Here is a 21,791-nt window from a genome sequence, read left to right on the forward strand (position 1 = left end):
CCCCCCGCCCGTCGTAGACACCAAATAAAAATGATTACCCAATCAAATTGTGCATTGAGACAATATAAAACCCCCAACTCACTCGATTAAATCCATTAAATCCCGAAAGATCCCTTTTTGTACAGTAAAATCACCTCTCAATGCTCAGCAACAGCAAGTGTCCTCAATTTCATTGTTCTTTTTCCACGAAAATTCCCACTGGATCACTTCATTCCCTCCCACCCACCTTAGACACCAAATAAAACTTATTACCCAAACAAATTCTGCACTGAGACACTGTAAAAACCCCAACTCACTCGATTTTATCGATTAAAACACGTTGGAATGCTTGCTCCACGATAAACACGTCGCGATGTCCCCGAGTGTTTGTTTTGTTTTCCTCTACGCGTCCTTTAAGCCGAGTGCCGGGGCTGCCGGGCTCCCGTGTGTCGACTCTCAAGACAAAGCATTCAGTCCAACATGGCGCCTACTTTTGGAGGGAAACTCTCCTGCGCGCTCGACTCGTGCGCCGCTGTATCCCTCCGCCGCGCATGCGCGCCCCCTTCCCGTGGGGGACGCGACGCCATCTTGTAGTCGAGCCATTGTTCGGCTGCAGTGAGAAGGGGAAGCCGGTGCTGGGTTCAAACATCGGCGAAAACAATAACAAAAGACTCAGTGAGAGCACCGTGGAGTGTTTTTACATCGGCACGAAGACTTTCCTCGTGTTAATAACTCACGAAAGACGAGAATTTTATTCAATTTCGGTGTGACAATGGAATGAGAACTGTTTTTTTGGCTGTGAGAAGTGATTTGTTGGGTCGTCGAGGCGTTGAGTGCTTCGATTCGCGGAATTTCAGATACTTACGGGGTCGAGGTGACCTCACGCCATTTTCTCAGGATTTTCTCGCGATCCAGTGCCTTTGTTCGTTCACTTTTTGGCGGAGGGAGTGAAATTAATTGTTGGTGAGGGGTCAGTGCATTCGGGAAAAATACTTGTGGTCTTCGGCGGGTCAGTGGGGCCGGTATTAGAAGTGAGGAACAGTCGAAGGTCGACGGGAAGTGAAAATAAAGGATTTATGAGAGACAAAATCGAATAATTTTGGTGGAGAAGTATTTTCGGGGCTCAGGTGGGGATTCAAGCCATCGCTCGGCTGCAGTGAGAAGGGGAAGCCGGTGCTGGGTTCAAACATCGGCGAAAACAATAACAAAAGACTCAGTGAGAGCACCGTGGAGTGTTTTTACATCGGCACGAAGACTTTCCTCGTGTTAATAACTCACGAAAGACGAGAATTTTATTCAATTTCGGTGTGACAATGGAATGAGAACTGTTTTTTTGGCTGTGAGAAGTGATTTGTTGGGTCGTCGAGGCGTTGAGTGCTTCGATTCGCGGAATTTCAGATACTTACGGGGTCGAGGTGACCTCATGCCATTTTCTCAGGATTTTCTCGCCATCCAGTGCCTCTGTTCGTTCACTTTTTTTCAGTGGGACCGGTATTAGAAGCGAGGAGGATTCGAAGGTGATAGAAAATGAAAATAAAGAATTTATGAGGTATAAAATCGAACAATTACGGACGAGATGAATTTTTTTGGGTCCAAAGGGTAGATTATTGTGCTTTTGAAGTGTCTAGAGTTCCAATTAAGGGATTTTTTTATATTTGTAGACTGAAATATCATTTGGTCATTGCTTGGGGTCTTCAAAGGTTCAGAGCTTCCATATTATCAGTAATAAGGCTGAAATGGCGAGAAAAACGAAAATAATAGACTCTTTTGGACTTTTATCGTATTAATGCATTACAATAAGTGAATGTCGATTTTTTTGCCGTGACAATAATGGAATGAGAAGGATTTTTTGACTCTAAAAGTGATTTTATTGTGTTTGTGAAGTGTTGAGTGTTTCTATTTGGGTAATTTGGAATATTTGTAGGGGGAAATATCATTATTTGTTTATTGTGGGGGTCTTTGAAGTGTTCAGTGCTGTTACATGTGGGTGTGTGCCTATTTTTTGTGAATTGGAGAGGAATCAATTGCGTGGGAGCAGTTGGAGTCACTGCAGTTGAGAAGGTTGAACCCCAAGGATTACTGTGGGAGCAGGTGGAGTCAATGCAGCTGAGACGGTTGGATCCCAAGGATTGCAGTCAAGGTAGGGTGTACGAGAGGTGAAAACGGAGCTGTTGTTTTCATCCAACGCCGGTGAGTGATCCAAACTCCTTTAATATATTTCAGGGATTATTTCTGGGGATTTTTCAATACTAAAAAGCGAGCGAGGAGTCGATTCCTTCATTTTTCCAATAAATTTCAGCCGAGAGGCGAAGGAGTTAGTCTCCACTATGACATCTAGAAGACGAATTTCATTATAGACTGAGAAAAAAAAATATTTTTGCCAAATATCCATTCACTTGAGAGAAGAATTTATTTTTTCAATACCGTATTTCTCAAGCCGAATCATTTCTAGGCAATTTTCATTGGGTTTCAATTATGACAATTATATTGCTCTAGAAAATGATCATGTTAGTTATGAACTTGAGTGAACTCCCTCAATAATTATAAACATTGAAAAATTAATCGAAATTCTTCCCTGTAGAAAATGAGAAATTTAGGAAAAATGAATAATCATTGGAGGAGTTCATCCAAGATCATATGCAACAAAATCATCCTCTAGAGCAGCATGATTATCATAATTGAAACCTAATCAGGCTCGTCTGGGAATGACTCAATTGGAGAAATACGATTTTGAAAAAGTAAATGGTTCTCTCAAGTAAATAAATATTTGGGAAAAACATTTTTTTTTCTCAGTGCACTGCTACACACTTATCGAAATGTACTATTCTAGAATCTTTCATGATTTTCTGAAGCGAAGAACAGTTCTTTCTCTTTGTGACAAGCCTAAGGTGAACTCAATTGATGAATTTGTTTCTGAGTTGTGAACAATTAAAAAAAGTCTAAAGGGACCATTTTACCGCACCCTCCCCTATACCCTTTCGGGTTTTTACATTTTTTGTTCCCCAAACCCCTGATAGCTAGAAATATCAATAGCATGCCATATGGGCGTTGAGTTTTACATTGTTTTAAGATTATTCATAATTTACGTTATGTTTATCAATCCTACTTCAACTCGTACTTTGAATCGTGCGTTTCGCGCAATTATCTGGCTGCCGTTATCTAGATAATTCAGATACAGATCGCAGCCTTGGAAATGCCTCTTCATGGCGCATCTGATCGAACGTAACCTCAATCCGCTCGACGCCAGATTAGTAAATAGTGTTGAATAATATATTGTTTTGATAGTTAATATTCGATTTGTGTGCTGTGATTGTTTGAATAATTGACCAACAATGTCCATCGAGATTGAATCCGCAGAGTAAGTACCGAATGAATCATTCATATACTGGAAATATTGAAAATGGGCTGTGTATGGTTTATTCTATTTCAGTGTGATTCGACTGATTCAACAATATTTGAAGGAGTCGAATCTTGTTAAAACATTACAAACACTCCAGGTAATTAGTTTCTTCAACTCGTTTAATAATTAATCATCCGATTCATTAATTCAAGCACTAGATAATCAAAAATCTCAGTGATTATCTAATGGTTACAGTCAATTCAAGTGAACTTGATTTTTTTAATCATTTTCACATAAAAAATGAATATTCTCATTATTAATTATTTTATTTACCAAGAAAATCATAATTATCATTTTAATTTTCATTCTAATTTTAACTTTCAAGTGAACGTAATTTTTCAAATCAATTCTGCCTAAAATAATTAAATATTCTGTTCATTAAGAGCATAACAATCACCTTAATTTTCACTTCAATTTTTTTAATTGTTATTTGACTTTTAATTTCCAAGTGAACATGATTTTTCAAATCAATTCTGTCTGAAATAAATGAATATTCTGTTCATTAGCTGATTTATTTTCCACGAAAATCAGAATTATCATTTTGAATTCATCGTTATCGTGCTTATAATTTTCAAAACATGCGTTATAAAGACGAATCCTTACAATCCAGGAAGAAACAGGTGTATCCCTGAATACAGTGGACAGTGTAGATGGTTTTGTAGCGGATATAAACAATGGACACTGGGATACTGTCCTAAAAGCCATTCAATCACTCAAGTTACCAGACAAAAAGCTCATAGATCTATATGAGCAGGTTGTTTTAGAGTTAATTGAACTGAGGGAGTTGGGAGCTGCACGCTCGTTACTCAGACAAACGGACCCGATGATTATGATGAAGCAACAGGAGCCCGAACGTTATATACATCTAGGTAAGAGGGTAATTGGGTTTCTGGAGTCTTTGAGTCCTTCTAGATTGTAAATGGATTTACCTGGAGTTATAAAAGGGATGCGCAGAACTGCATCTCGGATAATTATTATTACATCAAGTTTTTATGGGGGAGATTCAGATTATATTCTATTTTTTAGTTATTTATTTTTTGTCATTGGAAGAGATGAAGTTCAGTGTTGAATGGTTAACTACCTTCCTGCGAAATAATTTGAGTGTTTATTAAAGTTGAGGATATCCCAGTACTTTGGCTATTTTTTCTCCAGTGAAATGCTTATCTATTTTTGTAGTAGAGAATCAGAGCTTTCACTCGAGCCCCATTTAACCCCAAGATTCCAGATATTTTACAATGATTTTGTTATTTAATTATTTAAACTTTGCAGGTCTGAATTTGAATCTCGATATTGAACTGTTGGAAAACATTTTAAAAATCTTCCAAAAAATGAGAAAGTTTACTTTTGGAAAAAAATTGATGAAATAATTAAAAAATTGCAATTTTTGAAAATTACGAACATATTTCATAAATAATTTATAAACAATCAATTGTCTACCATAAAAATCATTTGTTCGGAATCGCAACAAATTTATTCCGAAAGGTTTCCGAAAGTTGAAAAAATTTTAATTATTTATTTATAAACGAGTGATTTTTTTTAAATTTTCTCGCGCAATTTAATTGACAAATTTGATGATTGAAAATAGTTGAATCTGTACGAAACTAAAACATTACTTGGATATTCTTAACTTGATGAAAATCTACTGGGACAGGTGTTCCACTGATGATTCATTAATTCATCTCGATCGTTGATTGAAAAAGATAATTCATTAATTAATTAATTCAAATGGAGAGTAGTGTACAGGGAATGAATATTGCATGGTGACTGGTTGTAATTCAGCAATTCGATCCACATACACGTAATGTCATGTGTTCGATGAAGATGAGAACAATTGTAACTCGTTTATTATTCATCGGTCGGTATCCATTGAACACATTTGTTTACCCCCAGTTTAGATGGAAAATCGGATTCTGCGCTGTGAAATAGCACGCAGACAGGACAGAGTTGTTTACGAGTGTTTGAATGGGGGATGGTGGTGAAATATGAATATCGAAATTTTTATCCACATCTTTTTATTCGGGGGATGCTATGAAATATTGATTCCAATAATTGAGGGGAAGTTGGGAGAACTGGAGGATTCTCTTTTCAGGGATATTTGGGGGAGTAATCGAATTTCTGAATAACTGGATTTACATTTTTTTTTTATTTCACGAATGAAAAGTGGAGGAATAGGAATAATGAGAAATGGATAATGGGTTTGAAATTTATAACAAATTGATTCTGGGCATTTGCTGAGTGGGGCTCAGCTCAGATTCTGGGGCATTTACATAATGAGTCGTTTTAGGGGAAAATTGCGAAAGATATTTTTTGTATTTATCCTCAATTACATTAATATTAAGGGATTTTTGGAGGAAATGTCGAGAGATATATTTTATTAGGAATTTTTTCAACTGTAATGCGACCATTTTCAATCATCAAGTTTATCAATTAAATTTTTTTAAATGTTCGTTGTTTATAAATAAATCATCAAAATTGTTTAAACTTTCAGAAACCTCATTTTTATTCTGAATTCGAATAAATTCGTTACAATGACGAATAAATTATTTACAGAAAATGCTCGTAATTTTCAAAAATTGCAATTTTTCAATTATTCCATCAATCTTCCTCCTCAACTTTCTAATTTTTTTCAGATTTTTAAAATGTTTTCTAACGGTTCAATGTCGAGATTCAAATTCCCACTTGCGGAATTTAAATAATAAAATCATTCTAAAATGTCCGGAAACAGGGTCAAATGGGGCTCAAATAAAAGCTCTTGCTCTTGAGCTCTTCCTCAAAGTCTTTTGCCATTCAAAACCATTAGTTTTTCTAGATAACTGAACAATGGCATCGAAATAGAAACAGAAAACCCTATTATTTTAAAACTCCTCATTAATTCATCACCAACGACCTTGATCCTGCCAGTTCCGAAAAAACAATGTCAAGAAACATTTTTCATCCCAATTAGTGTCATCAAACCCACAATCTTCCTCATTATTCCCCTAAATCGACTAGCCCCCGCGATGACTCCCCAATCACGTCAATTTTCACCCCAACAAATTATTCCCCAAATCATCACCCCAAAATAAACGTCAATTTCCATTCTCCCCCAGAAAATCTCCTCGCACGATCGTATTTCGACCCTCGAGAGGCATACCCTGACGGCAGTACAAAAGAAAAACGTCGTGCATACATAGCAAGCGCCCTGTCCGGTGAAGTATCAGTTGTCCCCTCAAGCAGACTGCTAGCCCTCCTCGGGCAAGCCCTCAAGTGGCAGCAGCACCAGGGTCTCCTCCCTCCGGGCACCACAATCGATCTGTTCCGTGGTAAAGCCGCTGTGCGAGACCAAGAGGACGAGAAATACCCAACTCAGCTGTCAAAGCAAATAAAATTCGGTCAGAAATCGCACGTCGAGTGCGCCAGATTCTCCCCCGACGGTCAATACCTTGTGACTGGCTCTGTAGACGGTTTCATCGAGGTTTGGAATTTCACAACAGGAAAAATACGTAAGGACTTGAAGTACCAGGCACAGGACAACTTTATGATGATGGAGCAAGCGGTATTGTCCATGTCCTTCAGCAGAGACAGCGAGATGTTGGCGTCTGGCTCGCAGGACGGCAAGATCAAGGTCTGGAGGGTTCAGAGTGGCCAGTGCCTCAGGAGATTCGAGAAAGCTCATGCAAAAGGTGTCACCTGCATTCAATTCAGCAGAGATAATGGCCAAGTTCTCACGGCTTCCTTCGACGCGACAATAAGAATTCACGGGTTAAAGTCGGGAAAAACGCTCAAGGAATTTCGGGGCCATTCGTCATTCGTCAATGAGGCTGTCTTTGCACCTGATGGTCATCACGTTATTTCAGCCTCTTCGGACGGTACAGTGAAACTCTGGAGTTTAAAAACCACCGAATGCATTGGAACTTATAAATCTTTGGGGGCGTCAGATCTGACTGTCAACAGTATTCACCTATTACCGAGAAATCCAGAGCATTTTGTCGTATGCAATCGTTCCAATACCGTTGTCATCATGAATATGCAAGGCCAGATTGTCAGGTCATTCTCGAGTGGTAAGAGAGAGGGCGGTGATTTTGTTAGTGCTGTTGTGTCACCGAGGGGTGAATTTATTTACTGCGTCGGTGAGGATCTTGTGTTGTATTGCTTTTCAACGTCATCCGGAAAACTCGAGAGAACGTTAAACGTAAATTGAATTTCTTTTGGCTTTTGATTTTGTGATTGTCGATGAATTATTGATGGGTTAACTCGACTGGTTTTTCGTGTTTTAGATTCATGAGAAGGATGTCATTGGCCTTGCTCATCATCCACATCAGAATTTACTGTGTTCGTACAGTGAGGATGGCCTCGTTAAACTGTGGAAACCATAAGTTGGGTTGAATTTTTAATGGGGCCATTGTGGAAGTGCAAGTTGGAGTGGAGGTTTTTTTGGGGAATTTTTGAAGGGATATTTTTTTGGATTGAGGTGGGGCATGGGGAGGTGATTTATTTGTGAACGAAAGGAACGAATAATTTGGTGGGAATTTAAATGCAGTTAAATTCACTGGTTAATGAATGAGAAGATGAGCTGATTTTTTTTAGTTGTACCTGAATTACTGGAAATTGGTTTATGTTCTAAATCATTCGGATGTGGAGCTTCCCCATGAGGTTTCGGTTGTTTGCAGAGATGTATTCAACGATATGGATGAAATGAATTTTTCCGAGAAAATTTTGAGAAAATTCTGATTTGAATTTTCAAAAATTGGAGTTGAATTCAACATTATGGAGTAAAAGTCCTTTTTGTAGACGAAGGGATCGATGGCGCTGCAATTTTCGAATGGAAAAACGTATTTTCTTGCTGAAAAATTTTGCATTTACCCAGTTTTCTACGGCGCAGCCTAAAAAAATGGAAAAATCGTATATCTTCCCTTCACATTTGGAAATTCAGCCCAATACTCCCTGGTTTGGAGCAATTGATCGATGCTGTGTTATTATTTGGGAACGACATCAAAGTGCTCGGTCAATATTTCATTCATTTCCATCATATTTACATTATTATTTGCAACTAATTATCATATCAGCGATGGACTCGATTCATCAGACTCTTTAAATTATTGAATAATCCCGTTAATGACGAATTTCAGGGAAAATGTGTTGACATTCTCCCCCACGTCAGCCGATCAATTGATGAAACCATGAACATGAGTACAGTTACCCCCATTTTTAGGTTCACACGGAGGTGGAGCCAGATTAAGAAATAATAATTGTATTTAAGGAGACTGCTAATTGAGAACTAGTATTTAAGATGAATGAATGGAATAAACACCTGAAATTTTTGTAATGTGTATAGATCGTTTGCTTTTCACTCATTCAATACATTCTGCTTTATTTTTAATTAATCGTGTATTCATTGATAATTTGGCATTCGGAAATTGCCGCAATTCATCAAAATATTCCATAATCGAGTTCAAGCATTCAAAATACTGGTGGAGTTTCTCGCGCGTACAATTTTATTAATTACTCCGATAATTTGATTGAAAAAGGGAAACCTCAGTCGTAATTTTGTCCGCAATTAATATCAATTCGCGTTGTTTTCGGTTTGAAACGACGGGTCATACGAAATTCTACGGATTCTCGAGAATGTTATATAATTGTGGCGAAAGTTCTGAATGCAGTGTTTGATAATTGAATCAGCAAAACGTAACAGAATGCGTAGAATTTCCACTTCTAATTAACCATGCAATTGAATAGCCACTGATTTCAGAAGAAAATATCAAAGAAAAATTATCTCATTACCGGGATAATTCCAAATTAAAACAAACGCGAATTCTCAGTCGTTTCCGCCTCCAACTGTTGAAACCCCCGGGAAATGGAATCAACAGTCTGACATTCCTCGAAATTCCCGTCATTTGTTTGTCCTGACATTTCCCCCGAACTTGAGCCATCCCATCGTCCAAATGGAGGGTAAATAAAGCCCCTACGAACGCCAAAAGCCTCCCTAATCATCCAAAAAAAAAAGCTGATAACATCGATCAAATGTTGTCCCATTAAATCCCCAAAAATGTGCAACGATTTATTACCACCGAGTGTCCACGAGTTTCTCGATAATTTCGAGTCAAGCCTTTGCCTACCAATTCTCATTATCCTCGTCCTTTGTACAATTCAGTTTATCATCAATCACGTACTCGACATCGGATGCTCAATAGCATCAGCAATGGAGGGTAGAGTTGAAATTGACTCGGATCTGGATGAGGGTCCAAGCCAGCCATTCACAACTAAAATTAAAGGTGAATTTGATCCAATGAATTAATCCATGAAATTCTCGCATTACTCTTCAATCCTCCTCTTTCCTCCCCACGTTAATTAAGCCCTTTTATTTGTACAATTTCAACCACACCAGGAATGTTCTACAATGCAGCGTGTACTATGATACCCGGTGAATCAGTGAATGCACAGACATCAACAGTACTGTCTTCTCCACTTCCAAGCGGGCGTAAAAGTAATGTGAAGCGAGGAGATACGAGAACCTGATGGAATGAAATAAATCACAAGAAAAAACTTGTCGACTCCAGATAAATCACTGGACTATTTTCTTAAACAAGGAAAACGTGTATTTTTTTCTTCTCTTTTTCATTATATTCTTTTTATACTCTTCATCACTTTATCTTCTTCTCTCATTGCGAAAAACTTCGTAAACTCTTTACAATCGATATAGATACAATTTCAAGTTTTTTAATTCTCTCGTATTTTCGTGGCTCTTCACTGTCGATGAATTCTCTCGTCGTTATTATAATGCTGTGTCAATTACAGATAATTATTTTCTTTTTTTTTTTTCAACTAATTTTGGCTTCTCTACGGTTACATGGTTGACGTCGTTACATAATTGATCTAGGTAACAAGATATATCATTATTGTTTCACTTAATGTAGGTCCTGGGGAGTTTATTTAGTCTCATTATCAATGGGACACTTTTTTTCTTTCGTCGTGGTTTGTGGCTGTTATAACTGCTCCAGTATTTTGTTATCTCGTGTCTTTTACTTCCACCACTGATTCAACTACAATTATCATTCTCTCGTAATTTCATTTCTCACATTTTTTTGTTTGGAATAATTCAGCACTAGCAGTAGTAAATTAGCGATAGTTAAGGAAAGTGTGAGGGTTCAGGGGGTGGGGCTGGAGAATAGGGGGATTATTTCATTAATTAGAGTATAGTGATGACGGAGAGGGGGTGGGGAGAGGGGAGGGGGAGCTGTGCCAAAAAGTTTTCAATCGGATTTAGCCCCGACTCGTGATGAAATGTTCGACGAAAATTTTAAAATTGAATTACTGTTAAACGTGGGAAATGATGATAACGTAATAAACGTTTACGTCTCATTCCATATGCTGTACCTCCCCCTCGTCGGTATTTATGGAAAAAATAAATGAATTGGATGCATTTAAATTTGACGGTTAATGGGCAAGAAGATAAGCTGATTTTTTTTAGTTGAACGTTTATTACTGGGAATTGTTTTATGGTTTGAATAATAATTTATGGTGTAAATAACGATATGGATAGAGTGAAACTTATATTAACCAAATATCATGGAATAGAGGCTCTTTTTTGTTAATGGAGGGATTTATGGAACTGAAAACTGAGTGGAAATGGTAAAAAGTTTCTGTTTCCCTCCGTTGTTTTATGAATTAATTGGAAAACGTATTTTTAGTCTGGAATATTTTGCATTTTCCCAGTTTTTAAAGGCTCAACGTAAAAATATAGATGAAAAGAATCGTTATCTTCTCGTTACATTTGCGAATTATACGCAATATTATTTGCTCGAGAGGATTCGCTGTTTTGGATTGAAATGGGTAATAGTGAGGTGTTGCATTTGTGGGAAGAAGTAACAAATAACTGGCTAGAAATGCATCTAAATTCGCTGGTTAGTGAGTGAGATGAGCTGATTTTTTAAAGTTGAACGTGAATTATCGAGAATTGTTTTGCATTATAAATAATTTGAATGTGGGGTTTATAATCTAAAAAATGTAGAATTCAATATGCAGTAATAATAGTTTTTCCAATAGGTTTTGGTTATTTACAGAGATGTATTTAACGAAATGGATGAAGTGAATTTTTCAGAGTAAAGATTTTTTAGGAAATTCTGGTTTGAATTTTCAAATATTGAAGTTGAATTTAACATTCTGGAACAAAGCTTATTTTTTGTGAATGGTAATGGTGAAAAGTTTCTACCTCTCTCCGTGATTTTATGAATTCATTGAAAAAAGTATTTTCACATTGACATATTTTGCATTTATCCAGTTTTCAATGGCTCAACCCGGAAACATGGAGTGAAAATCTCGTTCCATTTGGAAATTAAATCCAATACTCTCTGGTTTGACTAGCATTTAGAATAAAATTCCGATTCAACACTGTAAAATGATTGTTTTCATGAATGAAGTAAATTCTCTAATACAAATGTTGAAAACCCTCCGCCACTGTTTCTCTCATTAATTCACTGAAAATTGTTTTTTCACGTGAAAAATTTCAGTTTCTCAATATATCCCCCAGTTCTCCACAGTCGAATAAACGACAAATCATTATCTTCTCGTCTCATTTTAAACTCAAATCCAATATTTTCTGGTTCAATCAATAATTAGGATAAAATTCCAATTCAACACTCTCCAGTGATTTTTTTATTCGCGAATGGCACGATCTACGGAGCTCAAAATTTTTTTCATACAATGGTGGAAACACTCCACCTCACCATAAAAAAAAACATTCACTGAAAACTTTTTTTTTTTCACACGAAAAAATTCAGTTCCCCGATATATCCCCCAGTTTCCAGCACTAGAAAGCGACAAAAAAATGAAAAAAAATCGTTATCATCCCATTTCAGTCGACAGTTAAACCCAAAACTCTGAAAAACAATAGCAATAATGTCACACTTTGCATGAAATCCCAATTCGCCTCGTAGAAATAATTTTTTTTTTTCGTAAATAGAGAGACCAAAGCTGATTTTTAAAATCCGAACAGTGAAAACTCCCCTTCTCCACTATTTTATAAATCCCATAGAAAACATACTTTCACCCTGAAATTGCCAATCCCTCGTCGTACCCCCGCCCCCAATCGTCAACCAAAAAAAAAAAATAAAAATAAAACAAAATCGTTATCTTCCTGTTCGATTAGAAAAAAAAAAATCCCCAAACCAATATCAATAATTTTACTGTATCTTGGTGTACATGGGTCACATGAAAACATTATCTAAATTAGGTACGTGAATTTTTCTGGTTGGCGTTGAGCCTGGACAGCCCTCATCCTCGAATGTAACCATTTTCTCACGACTCCTGGTCCCAATAGTTCCACAATTATCCTGCCTAGAACTAGCACTCTGTGCACAAATTGTTGGTGTATTAGTTTGCGAGGGTGTTGATGTAACAGTACTGTAATTTTTTAATACAGATTGGGGTAGTGTAACAGCAATTTCCTGCACATCACTTGTTAAATTAAAATCACTGACACTCCTTGGCACAAAATATTCGAAACTACTGTCCTCCTTAACATGACAATGGCTGTGCTGATGTCTGTGCTGTATCTGCATTGGTGATAAACCATTGCGACTTAATTGTGATCCTCCACGTTGTATTTGTAAATTTGGTGAATACTGGCCACCCTGGTATGTGTCACGTGTATTAATCGTCACTTTTTTACGCGGCAGTGAGTGACGACCTGGTGATGAATATTTATTGATACTAGCTGTACGGTGTTTCACCAGGAGATCACTGTCATCAACAGCGCTCCTGGCTGGCTGCTGTCAGGAGGCTGATACCATTGACATGGCAATACCGTCATCCTCGTGCTCATGACAGTTATCCGTAATGCCAGTGATACTTCCATCTTCACATAAATCCGATTTGAGACCTGGGGAAATGTAGGAAAACGTTTTTCTTTCATCTAACCGGTTTAACTTTTGGGTTTTTTTTTCTTGTCGAGGGTTTTTTTTTTTCAGGATTTTTCATGGGGAATTGAATGGGGGGTGGGTGAATGAGCTTATTGGGGGCTTTCTTGTTGGGTGGCTGCACTGAGAAAAAAAAATCTGGTGTCTGAAATATGTTTAGGTGAGACGAGTAATTTTTCTTCAATCGTTTGTAGGGGGGAGGGGGGCTAAATGAAGCAATCGAAAAACAACTGTTTGACGCAATTCAAGCAAAAAATAATTTTCTATTGACTTTTGTTTATTAACTTTTTTTATTATTGGAAGTACTGATGAGAATAATAATTTTCCATTCATTAAAATGGAAAATTATTGAGACGATTTTGTCAATTTCCGATGACATTTTTTATTGCGATTTATGTCAATGAAAAAATTCGTATCTCATGTTTTTTGACCATTTTTTGTATTTCGTCGTTTTATTCGATATAAAATTTTCTAAGGTAAAGTCGAGTTGAATTGTATCGGTTGAATTCTAATCGGTTTATCATCTATTATCACTTCGAGAGTTTTTTTTTCAAGATTTTATTATTTTATCATTTTATTTGATAGGGCAAAAAATGCCACAGCCCAATTGAGTTGAATCCTAACTGATCTATCGTCTATTTTTACCTCAAGGTTTTTATTTGAGGATTTTTCATGGGGAATTGAACTTGGGAATGGGTGAATGAGTTTATTGGAGTCTTTCTTGTTGACTGACTGTTGAGAAGTGTTACAGCCGAGAATTTATCGGAATTCGATTAGATCTGGGGTTTTGCATGAAATTGTCCCATTGCTGAGTATGAAAATCGCTTTAAAAATATTGGAAAAAAATTTTTTTACGTTTTTTCCATTGCCTGTGACCTCTCAATTTTCTATGAATTGCCAAGACAAAAAAATTAGTATCTCACGTTTTTATTCAATTTGAGAAACTATTCACGTGACATGAACACGAGTCCTGTTTCAGGGAACAAGTTACACAATAATTTCATCTCAATTCGTTTTTGTTGACGGCTTCAAGAATTTTTCCTTGAAATTTCAAGTCCAATATTCTGTCAGTAGAGTGAGGTAATAAAAAAGTGACAATGGAATGTACTAATGCCTCGAGGAGTAATCGAGCGTGAAGAATTGAATTATTACGTAATTTTACTGTTGGATATAAAAGAAATAATAAGAATAATGATGATGATAACATTCAACTAAGTTGAAAATCTGACAAAATTAGGTAAAAGGAAATCTTATTCAATTTAATAAAATGAAATAAACAATGAATTATACATGATAGAAGGAAATTATGTGCAATTGTCCAATTATTTCATATGAATTAATTTTTGTTCACAATTTAAAGAATTTTTCCTTGATATTTCAAGTCCAATATTCTATCGGTCAAGTGACTTGATAATAAAAGTGAAAATGAAATGTTTTAATACCTCGAGGAGTAGTGAAGTGTAAAGAATTTAATTATTACGTAATTTTCTATAAGAAAAATTTCTTGTACTCCCAAGATTGTCGGCGAATAGATGGAAAAGATGGTAGAATGAAAAACGAAGTGACAAATTTCTCACGTTTAAGACTGGCTTTTGTACGGGATAGAGGAAATCTTATTAGATTATGAAAAATGAGAGCATTTCTGAGATGATAAATGGGGAAAAGCATTAAAAATAAAATAAAATTTCAACCGATAGAATGAAGCAGTTAAAGCGCTTATATACCCCCATTATATCGAGTAAGTCTTGGGGAATATAATGGAGCAAGTTTACGAACGAGAGAATGGAGATTTTCAATGCTCCGGGAGGGGAAGTTGTTGGAGAGCTGAGTGCGAGAGAATTCTATAATTTTTAACGGGCTGAATTTGTCATCTGGCGGAATATACCATGTACGGAGGCAACTTTTATCCCATCGATCTTGAGAAATTTTGCCAACGAAATATCACGAACAATATTGGAGTAATAAAATTCATGAAGAGAGCAGAGGGAAAATGGAATATAACTCTGATATCGGTAAATACTGGGCTATCCATTCATTTTTTTTACGCTCCCAGTATTTTCCCCAGTCAAACAAGATGTATTCTTATCAGAAACATCAGATTGCGCCGGATTTCCGGGAGGGGAACACTTTCGTGCGATGAGATTGAAAAGTATAAATCGTGTCATTGAAAAACCTGAGAAATTTCTGAAATTCCTTCAGTCGTCAATCTCTTCCGATCAAATGATACGATTTGGACGAGTCTGGTCTCGTTTTCAAGTTTGAAGGAATATTTTGAAAATGAAAAAAAAAATAGAAATTTTACTCTGCCATTCTCGAGTTATGTGTCTATATTAAGAGTGGACTTTCCAATTTTTATGATATTTAAAATGTTTCCTATTTAAAACGGCTCAAAATGCCGAATGAAATTTCAAATGAGAGAGCACTTGAATATAGTTAATTAGATTGATGAATGAGAAATAAATTAATATCCGGTGCAATACGTTACCATTAGCTCCAATCGAATTTGCTGTGATTCCAGTACTTCCACAGGTCCTTCCAAATACTCTGACAACCCTAACAACCTCTTCCTGCATTAAATTGAAGCACATGGCAATTAGACCCATTCCAAATAAAATATACACAGAGCAGGCGCACAGACTCATCTCCTCGAGCAATCTCGTTGAGGCATTTCTTCCCATCGGCACTAGATCACCAAAGCCAATCGTACCCAAGCTCGTAAAACAGAAGTAACTGCTCTCCAGAAGACTCCATCCTTCTAGACGATTGAATACGAATGCACCAGCGCACACGTACACAACAATTATCAATAAACAGAGACTTATTGGTATCCTAACGACACAAATAGTGTCTGTACCGTAGCCCATTGTCGACGGCATTAAGGACATTTGAGAGGACGGATGGAGGTGACGTTTTTCCATGTTCCCTTCCTGCGAACAAATTCAATGAATTGAATGAAAAAAACAAGTGGAAAATTGCTTTTACATTTATACATTGTCACAGCCAAAGAATTTTTTAAAGTCAGCATTCAATGAAGTCAGAACTTTTTTTTAAGTTATGGTGGGACAACCGATTTTTTTTTAAATTATAAAATTCAAGAATAGAATATATTAATTGATGTCGGCGGACAGGGCCCAACAATGCCTACAAGTGAAGAAATATGATTCAATTTCATCGATTTATTGGCGAGCAATTGAAGAAAACGTTTGTCAGACTTTTTGAATAACAATAGGTTTATATAACACAAAAAATTCGAAACTTAAATTTAAACGATTACAATGCTTCCATTCAGAAGAAAAAAACAACATTGTTACGTTTATTATCCAATTTTAATGATCCAATAATCCAGATCGTCGCTCACATCTCCTCATATTTCCCTGGTCTATTAGTGATTCATTGAAAATGAAAGCTTGCGTTTCGATAATTACACGGATAATACGAACGTCCGTTTTTTTTATTACTGAATGGACCATTAAATTTTAATTGCGAAAAAAATGAATTCTCGTGTTGCGATATCTATTTTAAAAATTCGGCGCGTTTAACGTAAATACAATTACATAAATAGAAAATATGGAGCGACCCTAGCCAACATTTGGTCTCCTGTTGGAATAAAAACGAGGTAAAAGTGTAATTGGAAAACATTCTCCGCAATTCCAATTAATCTCGATAAAATATTTATCACCGCGTAAAATTGCATTGAAAAGTTTGATCCGCGTGCCTCGAAAGTTGATTATTTGTTAACGAAACGAAGAGCGAACAGGTGAATAACCGAATAGAAACATTCATAGTCCAATGTTGTCTCTAATACAAGAAACATTTCGTTGAAAACCGCCGATAAAAATGATGGAAATACCTGAGGGCCAAGATGTTCTTATCAAATATACCGGATTGTGCCGGATATGCGACGTGAAACAGTTCCATGCGTTGAGATTGGACAATATAAATGGTGTCTTTAAAAAACCGGGGAAATTTCACCCAAAATTGGAAAAGACAAGCCGGCGGTTTACGACATATCCATAAAAAATGATGTTTTGTTGACCTCGGGTCGTATTTTTTTACTCTAGTGACATTGTTTTCAAATTTTAATCTTCCAGTGTAGCCTGATTTAATGAAACGATTCGGACGCTGGTTTCATTTTGTAGATTGAAATTGCTCTTGTATCCCATATAGTTATATTGTTATTTTTGCTAATAAATTAGCAATATGTTCCCGAATGGTTATTTTGCACGTCATTTCCTTCTATCATGGGTAATTCATTGTTTATTTCATTATATTAAATTGAATAAGATTTCTATTCAACTAATTTTGTCAGATTTTCAAATCAGTTGAATGTTATCATCATCATTATTTTTATTATCCCTTTCTTCTATACAACCGATTGTCTTTTTTACAGTTCTATCTCTCCCTTCAGCCCTTCGATAAAATGTTAATAGAAAAATTTTATTTACACATACTTGAATGAATTTGAAACATCACATTTGAAGAAGCCATCGGAAAGCTCACTTTCAGGGAAATTCATGAAAAATTCGAAATTTTCAACAATCATCATAAAAATCAAATCAACCAATATATCTATCGTAATCATCTTTTAACTTCGACTTAATGGCATTGAAACAAACATTTTAAGCTATGATTGAATTCATTTGAAGCATGATATTCAAAGATATCTCTGGAATTTTGATTTTCAAAAAATACAAAATTTTTGCAAATTTTCAAATAAATCAAAATCACGATTATTGCTGCCGCCTTCATCTTCGAACTCGGTCAAAAGGACATCCAAACAAATTTTTTAAACCATCAATCAATCAATTCAGAACATTTTTTAGTTATCGTGGGACAACCGATTTTCGAAAAAATTCGAAAAGTAAAAAAAATACTGCCGAGAAATTGCATTGAAAATTAATTATTTTTCATCGAAACGAGGAACGAACGAGCGAATAATCGAAGGGAGATTTTAATTCTCTAATATTGTCCCTAATAAAGCAAATATTTCGCCGTCGATAAAAATCATGGAAATACCTGATGCCCAAGATGCATTGTTATCAAATATATCAGATTGCGCCGGATATGCGACATGAAATATTTCCATGCGTTGCGATTGAAAAATATAAATTGTGTCTTTAAAAAACGGGGGAAATTTCACCCAAATTGAACAATTCAAGCCACTGGTTTACGACGTATGGATATAAAAATTATTTTTTAGTGTCCTCGGGTCGTTTTTTTTTACTCCAGTGACATTGTTATCAAATTTCAATCTTCCAGTTTAGCCTGACCAAATGAATAGCTTCCAATGATTCAGGTTTAATTTTAACGCTTGAAAATTGTCTCGAAAATTGAACAGAAAACATCGAGAAATTGCATTCTTCCATTTTCGAGTTATTGACAATTAAAAAATAGTAATTACCACGTGAAATTGCAACGAAAAATTAGTTAGTTTCAACAAAACGACAAACGAACAATTAAATAAGAATAGATTTTAACTATTCTTCAGTTTTCAATGAATATCTCGGAATCTAAGGGAGACAGCAAAATTTGTATTATAACCTTTTTTGTCGAGCGAATTGAGACCTTCGAAAGAGGTCATAACGAAAATGCCGTCATCTCCCTCAGATTCCGAGGTATTCCCAAAAAACTCAGCCAAGAGCGCAGTCGACTTGAACCGTTTCCCCGTTTCGCCACTGAAATAAACCCCTAAAAATATTAATTCCCCCTGCAACAAATCACGAAACAAATAAAAATATTTTGTGCCAAAACCGTCGATAAAATCACTGAATTACCTGAAGCCCAGTGTTGGACCCGCCGGGATGAAGATAGATATTCCCCTCGATTCCCTCGCGATCCAGTAAAATAGCAGCGCCAGCTCTCACCCCAAGTTCATCACAGCTTGCCTCTTTGGAGTAAAACCCCGGCGTCAACTTTCCCGTTTCAATATGATTCTCATACCTGTGATAACTCTTCTCAATTATTCCGGGCATGGAGGGCGATGAAACAAGAAACTTTCCCTTCCTCCTCTTTCTGCAATCACTTCTGTGGCACATACGCCCATAAAAAGCCCGAAATGTTCTCGCAAAAACATCACCAACAGTGCTGAGATAAACCAGCATCAGTGGTATACCAGCTAGGGCATAAACGATCGTGATAACACGTCCCCAAACAGTACGTGGTGCAACACTACCGTAACCTAATCAGAACAAATTGATTAATATGATTAATGTTATTTAAATGGCTGAAGACTAATCGATTGTTGATCAAATACCAATGGTTGTGATGAGGGTCAGTGAGTAAAGCAAGCTGCTGCCAAATGTCCAGCGTCTGTCGACAATTAAATTACGTCTGTCGTTGCCTCTGGGGCTTCGCTGTACGGTAACCGAGTATTTTGATTTATCTCTACTTATTGTTCTTGTCATTTTCTCCTGAAAATCCATGATCTCCCGTTCAGCAAGTCTCGTCCAGTTTTCTTTATAGAGTACATTCAGGTCCTCGGTTATACTCCAAAGCCTCTCAACCGTGTAAGCCCGTAATTCACGCGCTGAAGAGTCTTCATCGTCTGGGATTTGAACAATGGCACCATTTGTTTCATCGCCAGCTGTATTTAGCGATGATTTTGATGATTTTGAGGTGGTGGACGAGGCGAGTCTCACTAGGTCTGTCGGTTGATCCTAATCGGGGATAATACACATGTGTAATCATTATGAATTGATGATGATGGGGTTTTTTTGGGGGGATTTTTTTTGGCTCCCGCAGGGGATAAAGAGATAGCCGTGTCTTCGAGGCAGATTTTAGGGGAGATAATTGAGTTGCGAGGGGATTAGTCGGCTCGCGATAATGGAATCGTTCCGGGGAATTTCTGATCCCGCGGAGTGATTATTATTCTTTTTTTTTTCAATTGGGAATTCAATTACGAATCGCGGCTCTGGGGTTTTCTGGGATGTTCTCTTTGGAGTTTAGATGGAGTGATAGGTTTGAGTTCATCTTCAAAAAAAGTCACACTTCCTCAGCTGTTAACGGTCATAACAGCAATTTTAATTAGAATTGAAAAAGGAAATAGTCGAGAAAAAAAAACATTCTTCCACTATTTGGTGTTCTTCGTCGGGGCGTTCATTCATTCTATTTATCAACCCATTAACTATTCAAAAGTTGTGACAAAAATATTTTAAACCGAAGAAATCTCAAAATTGAAAAAAAAAAAATTTTTTTTGAAGATGAATGGAAATGGTGGGAATAACTTCGATGCAGCTTTGATTTCGGTTCTTGGGGCTGTTTTTTTCACTTGAGTTGTTTTATTCTGACGCACTCAACTACTGAATTTATCCCCTCGTTTACTGGAAATATTTTTTACAACCGCACACACGGAATATGTGATGCAGTTCATTATATTCTCGGATTCTTCCTGCTTGCTCTACCCCTGTTTTATTCATCCTCAAATAAAGAATTTAAATGGGGAAATTTTGGTGAATGAAGGTCCTTTCATTTGTGAAAACTCGAGTAGTCGAAAATTTTCTTACAATTTACGGATTTACCTTTGAAAACAGGATGAAAATTCTCGAGTGCACTTGGAATTATTCGCCCCTATAAATATTAACGAAATTCAAATAAAACTGTCGAGTGATGAAACGACCACTTACTGTACAACCAAACAAAGTGAGTTGTACAAACGAGGAAACTTGGTATTTAGCTACAAACAGTGAAATGAAATTTCTGAAAATGCTAGAGTTGAGTTATTTCAATTTGCTCTGAAGATAGTGTGGAATTTTGTTGGCACATAATTCCAAGTGTTTTCACGATTTCGTTCGTAATCAAGAGGTTCTCCTTTAATTTAATAATTACCCTAGACGCAAATATAATCTCTTAAAAATTTTGTTACAATTTCCGAATTTCTATTTGAAAACGCGATGAAAATTTGGAAAACCACTTACAATTATTCCCCCCTATAAATATTAACGAACTTCGAATAAAACTGTCGAGTAATAAAACGAGCACTTGCTGTACAACCAAACAAAGTGAGGTAGACGAACGAGGAAACTTGGTATTTAGCTACAAATATTGGAATGAAATTTCGCAAAATACAAGAGTTGAGTAATTTTAATTTGCTCTTCACAATAATATGGAATTTTGCTCGCACGAAATTCTCGAAATTATAATTCCAAATGTTTTCACAATTTCATTCGTGAGCTGAACAAACGCGAAATCTCGGTATTTAGCTAAAAATATTAGAATAAAATTTCTGAAAATTCCAGAGCTAAGTAATTAGAATTTTCTCTTCAAGATTGAAGCGCCCAACATCAAAGCCCTGCAAATATCACTAAATTCATCCGCAAACGGCCGCACAAAATTCTAAAATCGTATTTCCAAATGTTTCCCCAATTTCATCATTCGCAATCAAGAGGTTCTCCTTTAATTACCCGAACGATTTCCCCAGACGCAGCTATAATCACTCACTCGCCCGTAGAAATTCCTCCGAAGATACCAAAAGCTCCGATTCCACTCTCTCCCCGAACTATCTCTTTATCTCTTTCTTCTCC

The 21,791-nt window shown here is 36.5% G+C and overlaps 3 protein-coding genes across 3 annotated transcripts in view; 2 read left to right on the forward strand and 1 right to left on the reverse strand.

Moving 5' to 3' along the window:
* Nucleotides 1-3,206: 3,206 nt before the first annotated feature.
* Nucleotides 3,207-8,688, forward strand: LOC107040223 (WD40 repeat-containing protein SMU1). Its single transcript, XM_015260196.1, has 5 exons — nucleotides 3,207-3,337; nucleotides 3,410-3,476; nucleotides 3,990-4,248; nucleotides 6,469-7,550; nucleotides 7,636-8,688. Exons 1-5 carry the CDS (start codon nucleotides 3,312-3,314, stop codon nucleotides 7,732-7,734), a joined length of 1,533 nt encoding a protein of 510 aa, XP_015115682.1. The 5' UTR covers nucleotides 3,207-3,311; the 3' UTR covers nucleotides 7,735-8,688.
* Nucleotides 8,689-9,196: 508 nt separating this feature from the next.
* On the forward strand, nucleotides 9,197-9,941 carry LOC107040284. The gene is made up of 2 exons (XM_015260308.1): nucleotides 9,197-9,630; nucleotides 9,744-9,941. The coding sequence occupies exons 1-2, from the start codon at nucleotides 9,405-9,407 to the stop codon at nucleotides 9,872-9,874; spliced, it is 357 nt and encodes a 118-aa protein (XP_015115794.1). The 5' UTR covers nucleotides 9,197-9,404; the 3' UTR covers nucleotides 9,875-9,941.
* Nucleotides 9,913-21,791, reverse strand: part of LOC107040283 — a gene marked incomplete in the record, with an annotated part of 15,828 nt that continues 3,949 nt past the window's right edge. Inside the window, 4 exon segments of the mRNA XM_015260307.2 lie at nucleotides 9,913-13,235; nucleotides 15,758-16,199; nucleotides 19,047-19,450; nucleotides 19,526-19,928. Coding sequence (XP_015115793.1) covers nucleotides 13,129-13,235; nucleotides 15,758-16,199; nucleotides 19,047-19,450; nucleotides 19,526-19,928 — 1,356 coding nt within the window.

The sequence above is a fragment of the Diachasma alloeum genome, unplaced genomic scaffold, assembly GCF_001412515.2.
Source record: "Diachasma alloeum isolate Michigan unplaced genomic scaffold, Dall2.0 Dall_scaffold_00326, whole genome shotgun sequence".
Taxonomy (NCBI): Eukaryota; Metazoa; Arthropoda; class Insecta; order Hymenoptera; family Braconidae; genus Diachasma; species Diachasma alloeum.